The sequence below is a fragment of the Biomphalaria glabrata genome, chromosome 5 (genome assembly GCF_947242115.1).
Source record: "Biomphalaria glabrata chromosome 5, xgBioGlab47.1, whole genome shotgun sequence".
In the NCBI taxonomy this organism is placed as follows: Eukaryota; Metazoa; Mollusca; class Gastropoda; family Planorbidae; genus Biomphalaria; species Biomphalaria glabrata.
In genome coordinates this window covers 5,303,120-5,329,184 of record NC_074715.1, presented here as the reverse complement: position 1 = coordinate 5,329,184, position 26,065 = coordinate 5,303,120, and the positions used below count along the sequence as shown (strand labels likewise).

At 41.6% G+C, this 26,065-nt stretch overlaps 1 protein-coding gene across 1 annotated transcript in view; it reads right to left on the bottom strand.

Moving 5' to 3' along the window:
• LOC106051812 (uncharacterized) overlaps positions 1-26,065 on the bottom strand; it is a 92,328-nt gene extending 66,263 nt beyond the window's left edge. Inside the window, exons 1-3 of the mRNA XM_056028662.1 lie at positions 25,532-26,065; positions 22,712-22,777; positions 22,372-22,509 (exon numbers count right to left, since the gene is read on the bottom strand). Of these exons, the coding sequence (XP_055884637.1) occupies positions 22,372-22,509; positions 22,712-22,775 (202 nt within the window). The 5' untranslated portion in view covers positions 22,776-22,777; positions 25,532-26,065. The remainder of the gene's footprint in view (positions 1-22,371; positions 22,510-22,711; positions 22,778-25,531) is intronic.

Here is a 26,065-nt window from a genome sequence, read left to right as displayed (position 1 = left end):
GAAAAGTTGCAGGACACCTTTGTATACGTGGACAATGTAACGGTATGTGGTCATGATAAAGAGTCGCACGATGAGAATATGCAAAGATTTCTAGATGCTTCTAGAAAGTATGGGATCACATTTAATGAAGACCAAAGTACGATAGCCACTGACAAAGTTTGCCTATTGGGAAACGAAATTTCTAAAGGCCTACTCAAGCCAGACCCTGACAGATTCCAGGCTTTAAGAAACCTTCCTCCTCATGATATGCGCTCACAAAAAAAACGGATCGTGGGCATGTTGGCATACTACTCACAGTGGATCCCAAATTTTTCTAACAAAATAAATGTTTTGGCAAATAACACGTCGTTCCCTCTTTCAGAAACAGTAAAGACAGCCCTTAACGAATTAAAGCAGGAGCTGGAGAAAGCTGCCATCTTCACAATCGACTATACTCAACCTCTGACGGTTGAAACAGACGCTTCGGATGTTGCAATAGCTGCCACCCTCAACCAGGATAGCCGCCCCGTGGCGTTCTTTTCAAGAACACTCTCGAAAAGTGAAAGGCGGTACTCAGCTATAGAAAAAGAAACCTATGCTATTTAGAATCTTTAAGGAAATGGCACCACTACTTAGTAGGAAATCGCTTTACCCTTGTCACGGATCAACGCTCTGTGGCCTTCATGTACGACAAAATGAGCAAAGGGAAAATAAAGAATGAGAAAATGAATGAAATGAATTGAAACTGCTCCATGACTCTCTGTGTCATCCGGGAGTAACAAGACTATGGCATTTAGTGCGAGCGAAAAACTTACTTTTCTCTTGTGAAGATGTCAGGCTGGTTGTCAACCAGTGCAGAATCTGTGCTGAAGTAAAACCCAGATATTTCAGTAATTCTAATAGAACTTTAATTAAGGCGATGCAGCCTTTCCAGAGACTAAGTATGGACTTCAAAGGACCGCTCCCTTTTACATCTCGGAACACATACCTGTTAACCATAGTTGACGAATTTTCAAGATTCCCGTTTGCATACGCCTGTTCTGATATGTCAGCTTCAACAGTAATCAGATGTCTAGAGAATTTATTTGGACTATTCGGAATGCCTGACTATGTACACTCTGATAGACTTAGACTTACTTAGACTTAGGTCCTCCCGCGCCGTTCGGCGCATTGGGCGGCAAGCTGTCTCCATAATGATCTGTCACTGGCAATGTCTGAAGCCTCCTCCCATCTGGTGTCCACTGTTCTGAGGTCCTCCATGAAGGTGTGTCGCCAGGTAATACGAGGACGTCCCTGTTTGCGCTTTCCTCGTTTTGGCTTCCAGGTTATCGCAACTCTTGGTGTGCGTAATTCATTTTGACGTAGAACATGTCCCGCAAACCTCATGCGACGCTCAGTCACAACCTCACTAAGTGTTCGACTCCCAGTTCGGCATAGGATTTCCTTGTTTGAGATCCGGTCTGTGTAACTGACTCCCAAAATCCGTCTCAGCCATCTCTGTTGAGCCACATTTAGTCTTTTCTCAATTTTGACAGATGACTTCCACGTCTCACATGCATATGTAGCAGTTGGAATGACGATTGTGTTGAGAAGGTGTATTTTTGTCTCGAGTCCAATGGCTTGGCTAGTCCAAATAGGCTGCAGCCTTTGGAAAATGCTCCCTGCCTTTCCTATTCGACATGCTACATCATGGTAAGCATCTCCATCATTTGTTATGATGCTGCCAAGGTACGTGAATTTGTCCAGCTCCTCAAGCTTTGACTCGCCAAGTCTGATGGGGACACCCTTTGCCTTATATCCCACTCGCATAATTTTAGTCTTATCCAAGTTTATGCGGAGGCCAATTTTGGGTGCCTCTCTGTCTAGGCTCTCCGTCATTTCTTGAATGCATTTATTTGTAGCCCCGAGTAGTGCAACATCATCAGCAAAGTCCAAGTCCATCAATCGGAGTTGTTCATGCCATGGAATACCAAAGGCAGTCTGGTTCATTGCTCTCCTCATTATGTAGTCGATGGCTAGGAGGAAAAGGAAGGGAGATAAGATGCACCCCTGTCTCACACCTGTCTCGATTGTAAAAAACTCTGTTGTTCCCTCTTCTGTTTTAATGCAGCAACTAGACTGACTGTAAAGGCGTCGTAGGATCTGGACGAATTTTTCTGGGATACCGTATTCTCTAACTATTTTCCATAGTGATTCTCGGTGGACACTATCAAACGCTTTTTTGAAGTCCACAAAACTGATCATTAGCCGTTGTTGGTACTCAAGACTTTGTTCTATGATATTTCGTAAAACGAAAATCTGCTCTGTACATGATCTGCCTCTTCGGAAACCTGCTTGTTCTTCTCTGAGCCTTTCATCTACAGACTGTTGAAGCCGTCTCAACAAAACAGTGCTGAAAACTTTGCCTGGGACAGAGAGGAGAGTAATGCCCCTCCAGTTGTTGCAATCTGCCAAGTTGCCCTTTTTTGGAAGCTTTACAATCACTCCCTTTTGCCAGTCCTCTGGGACTTTTGAAGTTCGCCAACAGAGATTTAAGAGATCAGTCATTCTGTTAACAATGCACTGTCCCCCATATTTTAGCATTTCTGCTGATATCATGTCTAGTCCTGGTGCTTTGTTATTCTTTAGCACTGCTATGGCCATGGTAACCTCCTCAGCAGTTATTGGGTCTGTCTTGACCTTGAGATCATTGTCTGGAGAGGGGTCCTTGAATATGTAAGTTAGGTCTGGCGACAGTTGGTTAAGGGTCTCTTTAAAGTGCTCTACCCATCTTGCATCCTGTTCTTCTTTGGTTAACAAAGTTTTGCCTTGCTTGTCTTTTATTGGTGCCCCATGTCCACTCTTTGCTCCAGTGAGATCTCGGACAATACGATGGAGGGTTTTTGTGTCATTTCTGCTTGCAGCTGCTTGTGCCTCTTGTCCCTTCTGCTCAATCCAGTCCCGTTTATCTTGCCGACAGCTTCTCTTTACTTTCAGATCTGCTTCCCTATAAGCTTCTTCCGCTAGGCTACGATCCTGTGTTTCATTTTTCTGATCTCGTCTACGTTTGGCCTCTTTCCTCTCATCTATCAATTTCCATGTTCTGTCTTGTATCCACCGTTCCTTGTATGAACCTCGCCTCCTTCCGATAACTTCTTCCGCGCACCCAATAGTGGTATCTTTGAAGTTGGCCCACTCTTCTTCAAGGGTCAATATATCTGCAAGAGCCTCAAAGCGGTTCGTTAGTTTCAATTGGAACTGTGCTGCAGTATTGCCGTCTTTAAGCTTCTCTACATTAAATGGGCGGGGTCGTGTGGTTTGTTTTGGTTGGCGTTTCAATCGGAGCTTACATTTGCCACTGACAAGGTAGTGGTCTGAGCCGATATCAGCTCCTCTGCGGGTCCGCACGTCTAACAGAGATGACCTCCATCGTTTGGAGATGCAAATGTAATCTATCTCGTTGAAGGTTTCTCCATTTGGTGATCGCCATGTTTTTTTGTGTATTTGTTTGTGCTTAAAATATGTGTTTCCAATTGAAAGGCTGTTGGATGCGCAGAGAGAAATCAAGCGCTCGCCATTATCACTGATGTTTTCTGCAGAGCCATATGGTCCCATTACATATTCAAAGCCAGTTCGGTTGGGATTGATTTTGGCGTTAAAGTCTCCCATCAGTAGAATTAGGTCGTGAGTAGGTGTTTCATCAAGGGTGGTTTGTAGTTGATTATAGAAAGTATCTTTGATGGTATCTTCTGCATCCTCTGTAGGGGCATAAGCTTGGATGGTAGTGACTTTAATTTGCTTTGTTTGGAGTCGAGCTGTAATGATGCGGTCACTGACCGGCTTCCAAGCAATTAGCGCTGAAGCTGCTATTTTAGACATGATGATTCCTACACCACTAATGTGCTCCTTGTCATGTCCTGAATATATTATTGTCTTGCCATCATTGATTATTTGTCCACTTGATGTCCACCGCATCTCGCAGATCCCAAGGATGTCCAGCCGGTAAGAGTCAAACTCTCTTAAAAGTTGGGCCAGTTTACCGCATTGATTCAGGGTTCTTACATTCCACGTGCCTATAAGAGTCGGTTTCCTTGCGTTGAAAGGCTTGCCATGTATCGGGTATTGGACTTCCAGTTGGCTTTGATCCAACACCGTCATCAGGGTTTGGCCGCCCTCGCCGCATGTATAGTTTTCATTATGTGCCGAGTTTGCCGTTTCTGTAGCAATAGTGGTTTTACAGGGTGGGGTCGCTAGCCCCACGCCAAACCCTCCTCCTTTCTCACCCGGGCTTGGGACCGGCATATGGCGGAGTTTACACAATGCTTTTCAATAGAGTATCTCTGTAAGTATTCTGTAGGGATACTAAGGCCTCCTATATCGTTGTCCTTCACTATTATTTACATGTTTATGTTCCTATAACTTTTAGGCGGGGTGATTGTAGTGTAACTGAGTTGAGTGCGTCCAGTGTGTCAGAAGGTCATGCCCAGTGTGTGTGTTTCATGTCCAGTGTGTGTGTGTGTATAGACTGCATCAGTGTTATGCCAGACGTGCTGGTTTCATTCACTGTTCGATGTGGTCCAATTTTGTCGAATAAAGCCATGTTATTGGTATACTAGTATTTCTTGTTACATTACATTAGTATTGTCGTGTATTAATTGTTTGCAATACTCCCGTCTTAAATCTTACCGTCAGACGAAAGTCTCTTTCATAAGAACTAGATATATAGTTTGGTGTTTATCTTATTTAAGTTAAATTACTTTTTCGTCCCGAGACATGACGTTAAACTGCGCTCCTCTTTCCTTAGCACTTTTGGAGCTTAAAAGTGCCCTACTTCTTTTCTATCATTGTGTCTGCCTCCTCTTTTCCTAAGTCTGCCTTCATTGATCATCACACTGTCTCCTTAACTTTAAATTCTCACTACGTCCTTAGACCAGTCCGTTTGCCGTGGACTGCGACGGTGTCACAGTCTTAGTTGACATTGCATGATCTAAAGTTCACGTCATGTTAATAGTTTAAAAGACACGTGGAATTCCTGATGTAGAAAACAGGAAGTAGAATGAAAAGTTGACTTTAAGTCAAGTCAAGTCAAGTCAGTAAGGTCTTGCTCCCGGTACAGGAAGGTTGGACGTTTCTTCCTGCACTGGTGTATATATATGCATATAGCATGAGAGTCGATGGACTAGTCATTGTTGCTTAATAATATTTGAGAGTTGATTTCATAATGTGCTTATTGGATATTAAGGTATTATTCGTATTTCAATGGATATCTATAGTTGAAGCTCCAGTGTCACTAGTAGTAATTGTTCTTATTGTTACCCGCTGAGATGCGGACGTGATTGATACTTTTGATACCGCTGTTATGCGGATAGGATTATTATTTCTTGACTTGTAGCACTAACAAGGAGTGCAGTATATTATTATTATGTTGTAAATAAACTTCATGTTGTCTGCTGAACGGACTTGAGTCAGTCGTATAGTGTTTGTCTCGTCACGTGTCTAGAGTACTTCAGGAAGTAAGAACCCAGTATTACACCATTCAATCAGTCTCTAATATTCAACGTTCATTTACAGACGGGTAAGGGGGGATAAAGAGATCCTGGTGTTTGAGTGGTGGCTATCTGAGAATAAACCACAACAACACAATACTTTGGCTCCAAGTTCCCCTAGACCTGAGACCCAGATGGCCCGCTCTGGGTCAACCGGCTGGTCATGCCGAGCTACCAGCATAGGTCGTCGACCTATGCAGGAGGGCGGTGGCTGGAGGGTCAATCAGGGAGCTGCTGTATTGGACACATGTCCGATGTAGCAGCTGACTGAGTATAGCACCTGTGTAGCCCTGGCGGGCTCATTCTGGACATCCGAATGGCCCGTCCCCTTGTTGGACTCGATGGCCGGTGGGGAGCACAGGTGCCGAATTAACAAAAATATATATGGACAAAAAAACACACACAAAACTACTTGCCCCAGACCTATGTCTGGGCAAGAAACGTCGAATTGATGATAAAAAGAGGAGGTCCCAAAAAGCTGTGCCACCTGGCCATCATTTCTGGTGGTTAGGTGCACAGAGGAGGGAAAAAGCCTGACAAAGTTGAGCCCTTTTATTATCTATAAGGGACTCAAGTCAGTAGTGGGAGAACCCAGAGTGTGTCTAAGCTACACAAATCAATGGAACTCCTTGTAGAAGTAGACAGCAAGACACACTCTGATGTGCTTTTAAGGTGCCGAAGACTCTGTGATCTCCAAGTGGAAGTCATGCCACACAAGAGTCTGAACACCAGCAGAGGTGTAATCAGCTCTAGGGACCTACTTGAATGTTCCGAGAAGGAAATAGTGGAGGGCATTGAAGAAGTCACCCATGCCCGGCGCATTACCAGGCGCAGGGAGGGTGAGGAGGTCAAAACCGCCACTATTATCCTCACATTCGGAACTAGGACACCGCCAGAGTATGTGAAGGCAGTATACCTACGAGTTCCAGTGAGACCCTACATACCTAACCCCATGAGGTGCTTCAAGTGCCAGGGTTATGGACACGGCGCGGCAGTCTGCAAGAGGAACACTGTGTGTGCCAGATGTGCTGGAGAGGGTCATGAGGACAAGGGCTGCACAGCCCAGTTCAAGTGCCCAAACTGTCAAGCTGGCCACTCAGCCTACTCCAAGGACTGCCTTGTGTGGAAACAGGAGGTTGCCGTGCAGGAGTACAAGGCAAGAAACGGATGTACCTTTAGCCAGGCAAAATCGGCTGTACTGGCCCTACCCAAGGGCCAATTCGGCTTGACAAAGATCTACGTCCAGGCTGTTGCTAAGAAAGGAAGATCCATAGCCACACAGACGGACACATTGACCCCACCACCCCCTCCTCCTCCTCCAACTCAGAAGAAAACACCGCCAAAGAACACACCTCTGAAGAAACAAGAAAGCCCTGTTGTCATGCTAAAGAACAGAGAACCCAGCCAGACACCCCAACCTCTACCGAGTTAGAGGTTGACCAACTCCCTAAGGGGAGAAATCAAAGCGGAGAGGATGCCCGAGGTGAGAGAGGAGGAAATAACCTCCGCTCTAACCAGAGGGATCTCCCCTCTCCAGAGAGAAAGACTTCCCCCAAAAAAGGGGGTTGTCCTCCTCTCCATCCAAACCCAAGAATAAAAATACCAAGGTCACTGGAATAAAGGGAAACCCCTCCGGGGGCCTCCCAAGGCCAAATAGCTCCAAGTAGGTCATCTAGAATAAGCCATGGATTCCAGAATTGTACAGTGGAATTGTAGAGGCTTCAAGGCCAATTACGAGGAAATGCAGCTACTGATGGACTCTGAGACTCCTGTAGCTGTCTGCTTACAGGAAACATTTCTGAAAGATTGCATCAGCTTCCGAAGCTACCGTGCTTACAGCAAGAATGTTGAGGATGCAGAGAGAGCATCAGGTGGAGTCTGTATCCTTGTGAAGGATAGCATCCCCCATGAGAGGGTAGAACTACAGACCACACTACAGGCCGTAGCAGCTAGGATAACCCTTCACAAGGTTATCACTTGCTGCAGCCTGTATCTACCACCAGGCGCTCCATTAAACCGAACAGACATGGAGGACCTATTGAAACAACTCCCCCAGCCTTATTTAATCCTTGGGGATTTCAATGCCCATAACACCATGTGGGGATTTAACAATACCGACACAAGAGGTCGTATGCTGGAGGATATCTTCCTCCAACATGATTTATACATACTTAATGATGCATCACCGACCTACTTGCATCCAGGAACTGGATCACTCACATGCATTGACCTCACCGTATGCGTCCCTGGACTTCTGGACGACTTTAAATGGTCAGTTAGCAATGATCTACGGGGAAGTGATCACTTCCCAATCATCATTAATAACAATCTTCCTTCATTAGGACGACCTCAGCGGTGGAAACTGAATAAGGCCGATTGGGAACAATTCCAAAAAAGATGCTCCGAGGATATCACAGAAAATATCCTCGATGAACAGAACCCAGCTGATACCTTTGCTAGCAAGCTACTAAGTATAGCCAGGAAAGTTGTACCCCTAACCTCTGCAAACCCAAAACGGCCTAGCAAACCATGGTTTGATACAGCTTGCAAAAGTGCTATTGGCGATAGGAAAAAACGACTGGCTGCATTTATAAAGAATCCTTCCCAGGAAAACCTAAAGCTATTCAGGATAGCTAGAGCAAAGGCTAGACAAACCATACGGTCAGCCAAAAGGAATTCCTGGAGAAGTTTTGTCGGCAGTCTGGATGCCAAAACTTCTGCTAGAGCGGTTTGGAAGGCAGTAAGGCGAATCAAAGGGAAAGAATCAAATGCAATAGGGCATTTGAAAAACCAAGGACGAACTGTCACGTCCCCCAGAGAAATAGCTGACTGCCTTGCATCCTCAATAGCAGAAAAATCATCCACTGCACACTACACGCAAGAGTTCCAAAAAGTCAAAACCAGGGAGGAAAGACACCCCATTGATTTCAGGTCAGAGAACAATGAAGACTACAACAAACCGTTCTCGCTTGAGGAACTGAGGGAATCGCTGGACAAGTCACATGACACAGCGCCTGGAGAAGACGAAATCCATTACCAGTTCCTCAAGCACCTTCCCGAACCCTCATTGGCAGTCCTGCTAGGGGTCTATAACTGTGTGTGGCAAACAGGCGCTTTCCCAAACAGCTGGAGGAAAGCCACAGTTATACCGATACCTAAACCGGGAAGAGACGGCTCTGACCCAGCTAACGACCAATAGCACTAACAAGCTGCATCTGCAAAACCATGGAAAGAATGATTAACAGTAGGCTGGTCTGGTACCTGGAAAGGAATAAAGTGATCTCAAACTACCAGTGCGGATTCCGGCAGGGGCGGACAACAACTGACCACCTGGTAAGGCTGGAAGCTTATATTAGAAATGCATTACTCAGAAGAGAACATCTAGTAGCTGTATTCTTCGATATAGAAAAGGCCTATGACACAACCTGGAAACATGGCATTCTACGTGACCTGGCGCTTATGGGGCTTAAGGGACACCTTCCCCGTTTTGTGGAGGAATTTCTGAAAGATCGAAAATTTCAGGTTCGAGTGGGCAACTCCGCTTCTGACACTCATGACCAGGAAATGGGTGTACGACAGGGCAGCATTCTGTCAGTCACCCTGTTCAACATTAAAATAAATAGCATCATAAATGCGCTGTCCCCTGGCATAGAGTGCTCTTTGTATGTTGATGACTTTGTCATTCTTACTTATGGGAAAAACATGAACACCTTAGAAAGAAAATTACAGTTATGTTTAAACAAAATTCAGGGTTGGGCAAACTATAATGGTTTCAAATTCTCAGACTCCAAAACAGTTAGTATGCATTTTTGTAATCTAAGGGGACTCCACCCAGACCCTGAACTATTTATACACAAAAAGAAGATCCCTGTCGTGAAAACTACAAAATTTTTAGGCCTCACCTTAGACTCCAAATTTAATTTTCTCCCCCACATTAAGGAACTTAAGAAGAAATGCCAAAAGTCATTAAACATACTAAGAGTACTCAGCCATATGGACTGGGGAGCTGACAGAGATACCTTGCTGCTGCTCTATCGGAGTCTAATTCGATCCAAGCTAGACTACGGATCCATAATATATGGAGCAGCAAGGAAGTCGTACCTAAAAATACTGGAACCAATACAAAATGCTGCCCTGCGTCTCTGTCTCGGCGCGTTTCGTACATCACCAATCCCAAGTCTCCATGTGGAGGCTGGAGAACTCCCCATGGATATAAGAATGAAAAAGCTTGCAATGCAGTATATAGTCAAGCTAAAATCCAACCCCACGAACCCTGCTTTTGACTCCATATTTAACCCCACAGAGGTAGAATTATACAATCGAAGGCCTAACGTCATACAGCCGTTGGGCCTTCGAATGAGAGAACCCATTCAAAATTTAACCCCACCCATTGACCAAAGCTCTAAAATAAAAACCCCTCAGAATCCTCCTTGGCTAATGAATAAACCCAAACTAAATTTATCCCTCCTTAATTTCAAAAAAGAAAATACAGACCCAAGCATACTACAAGTCCACTTTAGGGAACTGCAGGAGAGCTACGGAGATTGTGGCACCATCTACACAGACGAATCCAAAATGGAGGGAAAGGTCACGTGTGCCTGCTCCTTTCGGAACAAAACAATCTCCCGTAGACTCCCCGATGGCTGCTCCATCTTTACGGCCGAATTGCACGCAATATTGCTTGCACTTATGGCCGTAAAAGCATCAGAAAGGAGTAAATTTATAATCTGCTCCGACTCCAAATCTGCATTGCAAGCTTTGGGGCGGATGAAGACTGACATCCCATTGGTACATAAGAGCCTGAAGCTGTTGGACCAAATAACAGCCGACCGTAGGGATGTCACCTTCATCTGGGTCCCCTCCCATGTTGGCATTGAGGGAAACGAAGCCGCAGACAGAGAAGCAAAGAGAGCCCTAAATAATGCGGTGTCAGGAACCCAAATTCCCTACTCGGACCTGAGACAAAGTATTGCCTCTGCCACCTATCGAGAGTGGCAGAACCGATGGGAGGCTGAGACTCACAGTAAACTCAGGCAGATTGTGGCGGATGTCAGGTGGCGGCCCACATCTAAGGGTCTGACAAGGCGTGGTAGCACAACCATGTCCAGACTTAGGATTGGCCACACCTACATCACGCACTCTTTTGTACTGAAGAGAGAGGAGCCCCCACTTTGCGAGTACTGTGACTCTCGCCTCACCGTGGAACATATCCTCGTTGATTGCCCCAGATACCAGGATGTCAGGGCGAAATATTTTAGAGCCACTAATCTAAAAACACTATTTAATAATGTCGACCCTGGGAAGGTACTGGGCTTTATTCGGGAAGTGGGGCTATCTACGAAGATGTGATTTCTGAATTTGTGAACATGCACTATTTACATTAGATTTTTACCAAATATTTAAATTTTTACTACCTTTACTATTTTAACTGTGAATAGACCTTGATTTTAATTATATGACTGTATAGAATCTGACCCTTGTTGTTTAGAGAGAGAGTAGTCCTTAAGGGACTGCAGGCACGACATGGCCTAAATTGTGCCGATGTGCCTCAAATCAAAAATCAAATCAAATCAACCAAATATTTAAATTTTTACTACCTTTACTATTTTAACTGTGAATAGACCTTGATTTTAATGATATGACTGTATAGAATCTGGCCATTGTTGTTTAGAGAGAGAGGGATCCTTAAGGGACTGCAGGCACGACATGGCCTAAATTGTGCCTACGTGCCTCAAATCAAAAATAAAAAAAAAATCAAATCAATTTAATTACTTTCATAATTTAGTTATATATACGTCTGGCTGTTCAAGCAGGTACGAGGTAACTAGGATCTAGCGTAATCTAGTCTAGATCTGGGAACAATCCAGGTGATACCTGTTTTGTCCATTCGTAATTTTGTTGTTTGTAAGTAGAAATGTTGGTCTATTTTAAAAGTGACTCGTGTTGGGTAACATGTAGTAGGTTAAATGTGCGTGTGTCGCACAGTGTAATTTAGTCGAGTTGGAGGGTACATACGTGTACCAAGAATACTGTGTCTTTTAGAAAGCAGGAATTTTGTAACATTAAGTTGGTTAGCTAGATGACAAGGTCTAGAGGGGTTAAAGTTACGTAGGGTGCAGGGGAAAATATTGAGAAACCTCGGAGCGAGGTTGAGTTCAAGATAGTTAAAAAAGGGTACCATAATTTAGTTAATACGTAGATAAAGTAACATAAAAAAGTAACCAGGCAACTGCTCCAAGTCATGACCTAGAAGAGTTTAGAAAAAAATTAATTCAAGAGGCCAAGACAGAACTAGAACTGAGCGGCAAGGAAATGACCGCCTATGTTCAGCAGACGATTGCTGTTGAGCAGAGAAGGATCAATGAGGAAGCAGAGCACTTGGAGAAAGAGAGAATTAGAGAAGCTGAAAGTGTCAGAGTAAAAGAAAAAGAAGAAGCAGTCCGCATAGAGCGGGAATGAGTTAGGCAGAAAAGTTGGAGAGAAAGTTAGAGAAGCAGAAAAGGCAAAAGAAGAGGCGTATCGGGTTGTAATGAAACAACAAATACTACTATACCAATAACATGGCTTTATTCGACAAAATTAGACTACAATGAACTGTGAATGAAACCAGCACGTCTGGCATAACACTGATGCAGTACTAAACACACACACACACACTGGACATGAAACACGCACTAGGCATGACCTTCTGACACGCCGGACGCACGCAGAAAATCAACTCAGTTACACTACACTCACCCCGCCTAAAAGTTATACAAACATAAATATGTAAATAATAGTGAAGGACAACGATATAGGAGGCCTTAGTATCCCTACAGAATACTTACAGAGTTACTCTATTGAAAAGCATTGTATACCTTTAAACAAACACGTTATACACTATAAAATTATCAGTCGCTAAGTGTCATATTATGCATACAAATATTAGGTTAGACCAGTAGAGAAAGTAGTCTTGAATAATAATGTAATAAGTAATACAATACAAAAGTCTAACTAGAAAAGCTATACACTGTAAAAGGATCAGTTCTAAGTGTGTCATATTAAGCCTACAGATACTGAGTTAGAACTTGTGATATGGAAAAATAATTAAATTTATGTTAGACTTTATAATTAGGTCTGCTTGTTCTTGGTCTTAGGTTATATCTGCCTGGACCAATACTGCCATCTCTTTGAGTTGGTGACGTCGGCGTCTCTCTAACTGGAGACTCAGCCCCTGTATTTACTTCTTCTTGATGTCCATTTTCCCCCTGTTGTACATGTGTGTTAGGAGCAGCCATTGGTTCCATTGTCACATGGTCAGTAGGCACCTGCATCTGTGTGATAGGGCTTGTCTCCGGCTCAAGGTCTTCATGTTACATATGTTGATACACCTCTGATTCTCCCTCTCTTGAAGCGGGGGCCAAATGTCGTAGTGACACTGTTTCTTCTCTTCCACCAGGAAGACTTACAATGGCATACTGTGGGTTGCATGTGATTAAGTCCACAGCTATTGTACCATCGTCATATTTTGATGCACGGACTCCCTTTTTTAACAACACTTTTCCTGGTTGAGCTAACCATGTCGGGAGTGATTTGCCGAAGGTGGACCTGCGATTGAACTTGAATATTCTCTCGTGCGGTGTCTCGTTTGTAGCGGTACAGAGCAGAGAGCGAAGAGAGTGCAGGGCTTGGTTTAACACCTGCTCCCATTTGGAAACCGGGAGTCCTTGAGTTTTTAAGGCCAGAGTTATAGCTTTCCATAATGAACCGTTTAGCCTTTCTACTTGAGAGTTTCCTCTTGGATTATAGGGGGTCGACCTGCTTGTGGCCACCTCTCTCTCGTGTAAAAATTCCTGCACCTCTCTTGACATGAATGAGGAACCTATATCAGAGTGTACATAGTCAGGCATTCCGAATAATCCAAATAAATTATCTAGACATCTGATTACTGTAGAAGCCGACATATCAGAACAGGCGTATGCAAACGGGAATCTTGAAAATTCGTCAACCATGGTTAGCAGGTATGTGTTCTGAGATGTAGAAGGGAGCGGTCCTTTGAAATCCATACTAAGTCTCTGGAAAGGCTGCATCGCCTTAATTAAAGTTCCATTAGAAATACTGAAATATCTGGTTTTACTTCGGCACAGATTCTGCACTGGTTGACAACCAGCCTGACATCTTCACAAGAGAAAGGTAAGTTTTTCGCTCGCACTAAATGCCATAGTCTTGTTACTCCCGGATGACACAGAGAGTCATGGAGCAGTTTCAATTCATTTCGACTCATAGCTGACACACACCCGTTTCTAGAAAACGTATCAGCCGCTACATTGTGTTTGCCTGGTCTATACAAGACATCGTAGTGGAAACAGCTCAGTTCCAGTCTCCAGCTTTGAATTTTCTCATTCTTTATTTTCCCTTTGCTCTGTTTGTCGTACATGAAGGCCACAGAGCGTTGATCCGTGACAAGGGTAAAGCGATTTCCTACTAAGTAGTGGTGCCATTTCCTTAAAGATTCTAAATAGCGTAGGTTTCTTTTTCTATAGCTGAGTGCCGCTTTTCACTTTTAGAGAGTGTTCTTGAAAAGAACGCCACGGGGCGGCCATCCTGGTTGAGGGTGGCAGCTATTGCAACATCTGAAGCGTCTGTTTCAACCGTCAGAGGTCGAGTATAGTCGATGGTGAAGATGGCAGCTTTCTCCAGCTCCTGCTTTAATTCGTTAAGGGCTGTCTTTACTGTTTCTGAAAGAGGGAACGACGTGTTATTTGCCAAAACATTTATTTTGTTAGAAAAATTTGGGATCCACTGTGAGTAGTACGCCAACATGCCCACGATCCGTTTTTGTGAGCGCATATCATGAGGAGGAGGAAGGTTTCTTAAAGCCTGGAATCTTTCAGGGTCTGGCTTGAGTAGGCCTTTAGAAATTTCGTATCCCAATAGGCAAACTTTGTCAGTGGCTATCGTACTTTTATCTTCATTAAATGTGATCCCATACTTTCTAGAAGCATCTAGAAATCTTTGCATATTCTCGTCGTGCGACTCTTTATCATGACCACATACCGTTACATTGTCCACGTATGCAAAGGTGTCCTGCAACTTTTCATTCTCAATAATTTGATTTATTGTTCTCTGAAAGCATGCAACTCCATTGGTAACACCGAATGGGATGCGACAGAACTGGTAGAGTTTGCCACATGCCTCAAATGCCGTTAACGGCCTTTCCTCAGTCTTGATTGGTATTTGCTGGTAGGCACTTTTGAGGTCTAGAGTACTAAAAACGGAATAGTTGGATATCCGTTCTACCAGTTCATCGACTCGGGGCATTGGGTATGCATCCAGTAAGGTGAAGCGATTTATTGTTTGACTGTAATCAATGACCATCCTTCTTTTATGTCTCTCGTTTGTTGTCACCAGCACCTGTGCTCTCCAGGGAGACTTTGAAGGTTCAATGATTTTGTTCGAGAGGAGTTTTCTCACTTCAGACTCAATAAATTTGGTATCACCTATTGAGTGCTTTCGGGACTTAGTAGCCACCGGTCTGCAGTCAGAAGTTAGATTACTGAACAGGCTCGGTGTTTCGACTCGTGCTGCTTTAAGACCACAGATGTGTAAGGGATTGCGTTTTCCTCCGTACGGTATGGTCAATTCCTTATGAAGACTTATAAAGTCTACACCAAGTATTACATCCGAGCACAATCCAGCAAGTATAGAAAGTTTGACCTTTTTGTAGTGTTCTCCCTTGTACTGGACATCGGCAAATGTATGTCCTAATGTCTTTTCAGAAAGATGTGTAGTGGCCATGAATATTCTGTTTGTAGACGGGCGTACTGGCCATTTATTTCTCTTGACGATGGCTTCTGATATGTAGCTTTCACAGCTGCCAGTGTCTATGAGAGCTTGCAACACCAACCCGTTGACGTTCACTTGGGCCGTAGACTGTGTAAGCCCAGAGAAATGCGTTGATGACAAGGTAGTTGGAGTTATCACACTGGTCAGTGATATTGTGCTGGCAGCTTTGGTGGCTGTTGTTTTACTTGATTTACAAGCAGTTTGGAAGTGCCCCTTTTTACCGCACTGATGACATAATGCATTTCGAGCAGGGCATTCAGTCCTAGAGTGTCTCCTCCTACCACAGAAGTAGCATAGCGACTTAATGGCATTCAATTCCTGGTCTACATTAGAAATGTATGTTTCTAGATGGGGTTAGGGTTAGGCGTTTTCATTGCACCACAAGAGATTTCGTTCGTTGAATTGTAAGCCTGAGCATGCGTTGTGGCTGTTTCTAACACTCTAGCTTCGTCAAAAGCGCTTTGTAGAGTAAGAGATGTCTTTTCCAGTAACCGCTGTCTAATAGTGTTGGATGCCAGACCAGTTATGAAGGCGTCTCTAATGCAAATGTCTCTGTGCTGTTCTGCAGTAACTTCTTTAAAGTCACAGTCCCGGGCCAGGCTCCGCAACTTTAGCATAAAGGACTCTACCGTTTGGCCCGACTGCTGTTTACATGTAGCAACCAAGTGTCTTGCAAAAATGTCATTCTTTACCTTAATATAAGTTGTCTTGAGTGTGTCTATGGCCATCGAATAGGACGATACATCACTGATGAGCATGTAAACTGTAGCAGATACGTGATTCTTCAACAACTTTAGTTTAAAGTCTTCGTTAATATCCTTGATGGACGAAAGAAAATTCTGAAATGTGTCATATCAGTGAGTCCATTTTTCTGAGGCCAGTGGAGCATTAGGATCAATGTCCAACTCTTTCGGTCTGAGTAATTTATCCATTGTAGATTAAGGAATTCAACACTAATCTAGATACATAATTTTGTCGAATAAATTGTAATGAAACAACAAATACTAGTATACCAATAACATGGCTTTATTCGACAAAATTAGACTACAATGAACAGTGAATGAAACCAGCACGTCTGGCGTAACACTGATGCAGTACTAGACACACACACACACACTGGACATGAAACACGCACTGGGCATGACCTTCTGACACGCCGGACGCACGCAGAAAATCAACTCAGTTACACTACACGGGTAGAGTGGGAAAAAGGCGAAACTGGTAGAGAGAGAAAAAATAAGAGGCGGACAGGAAAGTACGAATTCAAGTGGAGCAAATGAGAATAGAGGCTGGCATAAGTGTGTCCACTGAAGGTAACTGCAATTATAGAGCCAACACAGAAAACCAGAGTAGCGCCGCATGGATTAAAAGGAAAATACAATCATTTGCGTAAGACGACGTCATTGGCGATTATTTGAAACGTTTTGAGATTAAGTTAGCAAAGTTTAATGTCTGAAAGAAGGAGTGGTCCGAAATCTTATTGGACTTCGTGCCGGGCAAGCCCTCACTATTTGCCAAAACCACGACCACTCGATGCAAAACAGCTATCAGGTACTAAAAAAGGAACTGCTAAATGCGTACGGGCACAACGCTGCAACATTTAAAAAAGTATTATGACAATACGCCATCCAGCCAACTAGATCCGCAAACGACCATCAATTTGGAAAATGACTTCTTCAATAAATGGGTATGATTCGAGAATGTGGAGAACACCTATGAAAGTCTGAAGAACTTTATCCTAATCGACAACTTAATCATTAAGTGTGACCATCAGCTGCAGTTATTTATAAAGGAAAGGAACCCTAAAACTATTGAGGAGGTTGTAGAGATCATTAGTATATTTAAAAACAGCTTACCCAAATAACCCACTTTCAGTTATAGACAACAGAAAAGTCATTGAACTGGTAGGTTATGTAAAGGGAAATGATAGCAATGATAGTAGAAGAAATGACAGGTCCAGGGAACGTGGGAACAAAGGTCGGGAAAGTTATGATAGGACAAAAAGGGAACATGAAAATAAGGGTAGAGAAAGGTATGATAGAAGAAGTGATAGACCGAAAACGGTTGATAGAAACCGTAGTGAAGTGACTTTTTTAATTGTCAGGAAACGGGACACATGGCATACCAGTGAAGAAAACACAAAGCTAACGAATCTGGCAATAGGAATGCACAAGGTAGTAGTAGCACTAATGATACGGCAGGTGATCAACGAAATCGTAGACAAGAGAGGGATAATCGGCCACCAGATAGGGTTAATTTTGTAAGGAACATCCAAGGCAGGGATCGTGATAGCGGACATAGTGAACCAGATGAAGAAATTAACAATGTTGACTGTGGGGAGAATAGATTTAAACTATCCGGGCATAACAGACAACAAACAGGTGAATGTAATTCGTGACACAGCTAGTACGACTCTCGCGGTTCAAGGAGGCTTAGTTAAAGATAAGGATTACTAGGGCTATTTCAAATCAGTTTATTGGCAGACGGTGAAGTCAAGAGGTTTGAAGCGTGCAAAGTGTTCCTGAGATCTCCATTGTATACAGGGTATTGAGAAGGGGTAGCCATGCCGAGGTTATCTAAAGGTGTCCTGCAAGGAAATGTAGAAGGTGTCAGAACTGCTACGGACAAGCAGGTTAGAAGTTGGAGAAGTAGGTATGGCAACATGAGGCGAAACAACTCTAGAAGGGACATAATTTGTTTTAATTGCCGTAAACATGGACATGTCACTAGAAAGTGCTGGGATAGAACAGAACAGTATGAACAGAATATTGCGAGTTCGGATAGGAGGCGCAGGTCTAGGTCCGACAGGGATGAAAGAAGAGATCACTAAACAGGTAGAAGGTCATATGAGTTTGATAGGGGAGTAAGAAGAGATGTAAACTCCAGTTGGAGAGAGCAAACGCATGGCTCGTGCAGATAGCGGATATGACATAACGCTATACGACCAGAGTCTGTACATAATTATGTAAATAGATGTTATTTCAATTATTTCATTCTTAATTTGTAATAAATTGACTTGTCTAGTACTCATTACTAGATGGGTTATAGGTGGACTCTAGTTCCGTTCAGATAGTGTAATGTACATATAGTTTACTTAGTATTTTGGCTGTTAGGTTGGCTCAGTTGGTTGGTAATTATATATTTACTTATTGTGTATGTATGCTTAGTATGTATGTACGACTAGAAAGGGCATTAATAAGGCGACAGTGTAATTTTTACCACGGAGCGAGTAAGTTTTATGATTTCACTTATTTTATGTGATCATGATCATACATCAGTAAAGAGTTAGGTAAGTGGAGAGTGAAAATTAAATACACTTGTTAATGCCCGGAAATACGTTAGGTGCAAAGTGGGAGAACGCGTGGTGATAAATGGCAATTTGTCATACTAGGTAAAATGTCTGTCCTGACGTGTTAGGGAAAACAGAACCTCTGAAACAAGATTTGGCGATATGTATAGCTAGAAGCACCAATGGTGTCAGCATGAATATGTTTACGGCTTACAGTCACTTGCGAGATATCACATTGGAAAGTACTACCTAGTAACACCTGAGGGAAGCAGGGGTGCAGATGAACTTGATTTTGTGACGTTGGAGAAGTTGAAGCCAGAATCAAGATTCAAGTTGTGTTGTTGTTTATGTTTCCCATACATTTTGGACCTTGCACAATGTAAGACTAAGCCAGTAGATAAAAATTGACAGGCAATGTTTTTAGCTGGAGGGGGAGGAGTTCTTATGACATGATTAGGAGTTATTATTTGTTTCGGGAATAAGGGAAAATTTTTACTTAGTGACAAGTGACGTGATAGATCTTTAAAAACAAGAACACTCTAGACGACGCTAGAAAGAAGACGCTTTTCTTATCGCAGTAGAAATAAGAAGCATTATATAGACGGTAGTAATAGACGACATTCGACGGTTCCCTCCTTGAGTATTAAAAGTGTTTATTGTTTATCGATTGTTGGCCTTTCGTCGGTGTTCATGTTTCAGCATTGAGTTCAGTGTTATCTCATTCGGATTTGTTCCTAGTTCAAGTACACATCACCGCGGAAGAGTTTAACAATATGCTAGCCATAAATTTGTTCAGGAAGACAGCAACAGACCATTTTTATATTGGGCACTGTGGAAACAGACAACCTCGAATTTGCAGATTACTTGGCTCTTCTTTCTCACACAACAGCAGATGCAGGAGAAGATAAGCGTCGTTGCGGACACTTAAGCTAGAATGTATCTTACCATAAACAGAGGGAAGAGCAAGGTGTTCAAGATAAAGGCATCCAACAATACACACATTTTAGTCCAAGATGCCAGTACAAGAAGCGGTTTGTGACTTTGAAAACATATCCTGATGAGCAGTTGATGGTTTGAAATACATGAACACATACATCTACCCATTATAAAACCCAGATTGCACTGTATATTTTAGAACTTAACATCGATAAAAAAGCACCCACAGATGCTATGTAATATCTGTTAATAAATGCTTATGAATTTTAATTCATCAGTAAGTAATAGAGTTCAAAACAATACGGTAAAAAAAATAGTTTTGCAAAATGTTCTGTATTAATTTACAAGACATGTAGGTACGCTATCCGGCTCTGAACGACAACTCATCCGGCACTGGCAGTATATCAAAAAGTGTTATCTGATAGATCCCTAATAAACATGGATAGTATACTTAAGACATGATAAAAAGTTTAACCACAAAACACGATCTGCCTCAGATAAATAATGATGTTAAATGATAAAAATTACTGGGCCTGCAAAGCATCCACACAATCCTAATGCAGTCCCAGGTGTAAAAACTCCTTTTGACCAATTATGGGAAGGGATATGAGAACAAGGTTAGCAAAAAAAAAATACGTTTCAGGGACAATCTCAAAGCGTCTTTGAAAGCCTTCAACATTGACTGTGCCACCTGACAGAAATCATACCGACGCGCTTTGAAAACGGGCACACAAACTGCAGAGGACAATAGAACGGAGATAGCAGAAGAAAAACGTCAGAGAAAAAAATCAAGGGAATCATCACAAGCTCCCACTTGAAACACATTCCAAGTGTGTAGCTGAAAATTCCGGCTCACATAAGTCTCACGAGCCACGCGAGGAGGATCAAAACCTCTGCATGACGAAAATGTTTATCTTGGAACAACGATGGACGGACTATATATACATATATTGATTGAAAGACAACCGTCTCGCAAATTTCAATAGTGAATCTTTTACAGAAAGCAATTTTTCATTCTACTGACTAAGGAAACGAATTTGAACAAAGCCCCATAATTCATAGGTTTGTCTTAGAAATAAGCAGTAAATATTATTTGTGCATACTCACCAACTGCACCGGACAAGGACAAAGACATAAAGTTCCAAGCTTTGGGAGAGGTAATTAAATTATCCCAATGAAATAGAATCTCTATATAAATGGAGATTTTAATGCAAGAATTGGTTCTGAAAACGATACCATAGTGTAGACTGTATCTCAGACCATTCGCTAGTGTTAATAAGGTCAAACTACTTCTCAAGAAGGACAAAGCAAAAAAAAAGGTTTATCATGTTGATGACCTCTTTGGTGAGCTCTTGGATAAGGAACGAAGCAGACATCTCCACAAGATGGGAGAAAATAAGAGATGTAATCTACAGCTTAGCACCTTTGTTCCTCAAATTGAAAATATGTAGAATAAAACTCTTCACCAACAACAAAAATCAATCTTTACAAAGCAGTGGTTCTCACCAAACGTTTGAGACCTGAGTGTTCTATCGAAGACATTTAAGGCTCATAGAATGCTTCCATCAAAGGTATCTTGGCTCCATAATAAGGATATGCTGGCAAGACTACATTACAAATAACTAAGTTCTACTGGAGGCCGGAGGGAACAGTATAGAAGCACTAGTTACCATTCAACAGCTACATTGGGTCGGACACTTAATTTTAATGGGAGACGACTGCATTCCAAAAGCGACCTTTTTTTGGCAAGTTTAAAAGAAGTGCCCATAATAAGTGTTATAAATATCAACTCTGGTGACATTGCGCCCTCACTGCCATATAAGACAAGTAGCTGGCAGCAGATGGCCCCTGAAAGACAGTTGAAGAGCTCTCAGATTTAAGACTCAAAGAAAATCTTTTTTCAAAACAATCGCAGAAGACGAAAAGCAGACTTAAACAGAACGCTAGCGGACAAAGACTTTGTATGCACGAGATTCGGAAAAATATACATGTTTGCGTAGTCATGTGAAACACTGTACTCATCCTTATCTTCAGAATCGAAAACTTTGCAATTATTATTATCATTATATACATAGATTTACATTTCATATATACATTTCATCCACTGGTCATTTCATCCCCTATTCATTTAATCACCCGGTCATTTCATCCCCATTCACTTCATCCCCGATCATTTCATCCCCCTGATCATATCATTCACTGAAATTTTCATCATTTTGATGATAAGTTATCAGAGGCGAGATCATAAGTATTCTAATTGCACTTCCATCTCTCAAAAGATTTCCACTACTTGCACCTTGACCTTTGATGATAAGTTATCAGCGGTATAGTCATAATTATTCTTATCGCACTTCTGTCTCTCAAATAATTTTCACTACTTCCACCAAACCTTGGCCTTTGATCATTACATCATGCGAAGGATAATATAATATTACATCCTCCACATCCAATAAAAGCGCTATAGCTAAGTACACACCCAGATTTACAATATATTATAAGATTTCTCATCAAGAAAAAAGCATTAGTAACATGTCAAAAATATCAAAAAGCATTCTACATTATCATATTTATATATTAGATGAAATGAAGTCAAAGCCTTAACAGCACAATTTAACAATAAAAAAAAATACTTAAATGGGATGAAATGACCGGGCGATTAAATGACCGGAGGATGAAATGACCAGGGATGAAATGACCAGGGGATGAAATGACCGGGATGAAATGACCGGTCACCATAAATTAATTTATAAAATAAAACATTTTTATGGGCTTATCTTTATGATTTTTTCAAGATAAAGCTTTTCAAATTGCACTTACGATATTGGCATTTATATCCAAACCATCCACTTAGACAGGAGGTTGTATCCATACAGTCACCTTTGGAGTCACATTTCTGACAATGGCATTTGTACTGACAAAATTTACCAAACCAACCTTCAGTACATTCAGCAACAGCTGCAATAAATTAGTTTCAAAATATATTTCTTTATTATATGATGCATCTGATTTCTATAGAGAGAGCATACACCTAAATGTACTGGAGGAAATGCGTCTAAAAAGTTAAGTGTTTATTATAAATATAGGATTACAAAATAATGAAATACTTTTTTGCCACTTTAATATTATCTCTTTGCAAATTAAAAAAAATAATAATTACCTGGTTGAAAAATATCCCAGCATAGAAGAAATAGAAGTGATATGTAAAAGTGTGATGCAGCCATTTCTATGTAAAAAAAACAACAACAACGAAAACATTGATCGAAGAAGTATTAATTTTGGTAACATGAAATTTAAGTCTTATCTATGTGAAGCGTCAACTCAGGGTAGTATCTGTGAAAGGGGAGCAATTTTGTAAGTCTCTCTTGCCAGTATATAGCCTCTCCACAGCAAGTCCTATTGTTATGACATGATTAGGAATTAGTTATTTGTTTCGGGAATAAGGGGAATGTTTTAATTAGCGACAAGTGACGTGACAGATCTTTAAAAAATAAGAACGCTCTAAGTGACGCTAAAAGGAAGACGCTTCTTGTAGAGTACAATAGATATACGGAATTACGACATAACTGACATCGGACGATTCCCTTCTTGAGTGTTAAACATATTTGTAGAACAACATATCAGCGTCAACTACACATTTGATTGTTTCGGCCTTTCGCCGGTGTTACTGAAGTAGTTGAGTTCAGCGTTACTTCCAGTCAGATCTACACTAGACAGATTGCCAAGAATCAACACCGCGCGGAAGCCTTAACAACGTGGCGACCCCAGACTCGGATCTTACTGGCATCAACATCCAGAAGGACAGAAGCCCTCTGTTAGGAGGAGGCTGACTTCCGACTTGTATGGTAGCTACGAGGCATAACGCCAAACTGCCCATGCCAAAGCAATACGGAACGTCTGAGTCCTTCCTGCTCTGATTTTTCCATAGGAGTTCATCTCAGGTGTGGTGTGGAGTTAAGTGAACCCTGCCATGGGAAAAGCAGCCTTGAGGCTGAGCTGGAGGCAATGCTCGTATCATTGGAGTGGGTAGCGGAAATAGTCGTAAATGGACCTATGGCCCCAACGGACGTGGTCCTTTTCACCGACTCAATCTCAGCCCTCGATGCCCTAGAAGGTCAGCATGCAAGTGTCGGGAAGGTGGAAGCGTTCCTCGCGGTGGTGGAGCGCCTTCTACAGCTCAATGTAGTTTTATTCAATGGGTTCCAGCCCATTGTGGTCTGGTCAGTCATCAAATGGCTGACTTTTTATCAAAGTCAGGGGCGGAAACGAGCACTCTATAGGATGAACCGTGCACCCTCGCCGACACCCGTTTGTCGGCACTTTGGTTCAACAGAAAGGACGCATTTTGGGAGCTCTGCCCTGAGGAACAGATGTCCTAGCCCAGTTCCGAGTCGGACACTTTCAATAGGCGCGTACTTTGAACGGTGGATAGAGTACTACAACACACATGCCGCCATTGCGTCATTCTTTACGAATGTCGCGTTTTGCATGAGGGACGATCGGGACAAGGAAATGAGAAAGAGAGATACCTTGTCCATGTTCGGCATTAGGTCTGTCCTTGTACGGGGACAAGGCAACCTTAAAATTCACTGCTCACTTCCTTTCACGTGATCTAAGGGAGTAATTCTCAGCATGGTTCGCTACAAATAAAGTTTCTGAATGGGTACGTTAATGAACTAAAAATATAGCCGATACGACCCAATTGGCAACAAATTAAACTACTACAAATGTACATCACCGAACTGCCGGACTAAACTCTGTCTCTATCTATTTCTGGACTCATACGTTTCACTTGAGGAATGCACCAGGACCGACTTCATGACTGACTAACAGTCCCTTTTTCACGATGTCATGTACTGAACTCAACTACCTTACACACTCTTTCTCTGGTCCACCAAGGGTTTTGATCACATGGCCATAACACGAGTCATATTTACATGCAAAGTTCATACCAGTACAGTCTATAGTGATGGGAACTAAACTAAATTTTAAAAGTTAAACTAAAACTAAGTTTCAACTAATAAATTATTATTAATAAATTATTGTTTTCCGCACGGCGGTTAATTAAAGCCACAATATATATTGCCCTAACAAGCTTATCAGATTCCCACTATAAACAGTAATTAAACACCACCGCGTGACTCAGAAAATAAAATTTAGAACAACTCCATTTATAATATTGCATAGAAATTTTTGGCAAATAATGTTTAAAAACATTTTATAATACTGCTACTTTGAAGTGCAGATATTGTCTTCCATAACTTCCACCAGCATCTTACTTTACCCTCTTCAAATGCAGAAATACAAAATAGTTGTTAACTGCATTATTACTTATTTTTATTTTTTTTTATAATCAAAGTTGTTGATATCACATGACCAGAGGATGTGTGTTTCAACCGCTACCATATGTTGAAAATTTTTACAACTTTTAATTAAACTTTATAGTTTGTAGCAAAAACAAAATTAATTAATTAAACAACGATCTTAACTAAAATATTTTTTTCTAGTTAAACTTTGGCCTTAAATATTTTTTTTAGTTTCTAACTTTTTAGTTAACCTTTGCACATCACTACTTGTCCATTGACATAGCACGCTAAACTGTGTTACGCCTATGTCAAATGTGTCAACTGATCGTAAACATTTAACCCTATCGCGTCGCCAATAGGGCTACAACGAATGTAACATTTGTTTAAGTCTCAAAACATCTTCACTTATATCCGACTTATATGCGTTTTTAAAACATCTTTTCTTTCTTTCTTTTTTTTTTTTAGAAAATATAATTGTAAACAAAAAATTAAATTGTTATCTAATAGACTAATAATTTTGTATTTTTTTCTAAATTTCTGCAAATTCAAATTAATCAGCGATTTACCTGTGTTTGACAATAGAGATTTTTAAAACTATAAACTCTATTTTAAATTTAAATTATCCTATTGATGAATTTAAAAGGAAATAACGTTTCACATATTTAAAATCTTACCTTACAATTTAAAGCACTGGAATAAGAATTATTGAATGCACCACCAGTAAAATAACGCATGCTATTTAGTTAAATATTGTTTCTTATATGTACTACCTTGGTATTTCAAACAGAGAGAATACAAGTAAAACTTCCTGGTTGACATAGAAAGAAAAAAAAATCACCAAAATCATTACTATTTGAGTGTGTGTGCGAGCGGCACCTTCGATATGGGGTCACGGAGGTCACGGTACGAGAGAGAAAGAGAAAATATAAAAGCAAACAAACTATTAGCGTATTTAAAAATGTTCAGAAAAAGTGTTATCTCTAGCATGTGGTAAAGGTTTTGTAAAAAGTACTGAACACATACTTCATACTTTTATTTATATTTCGTTTCACTTCAGAATATCGTGCTCTGGTCTATTTGAAGCGTCACCATCTTAAGTAAAACCAAGTTATTGGACTTGAGACAAAAATACACCTACTTGACGCAATCGTCATTCCAACAGCAACATATGCATGTGAGACATGGAATTCAAATGCCAAAATGGAGAA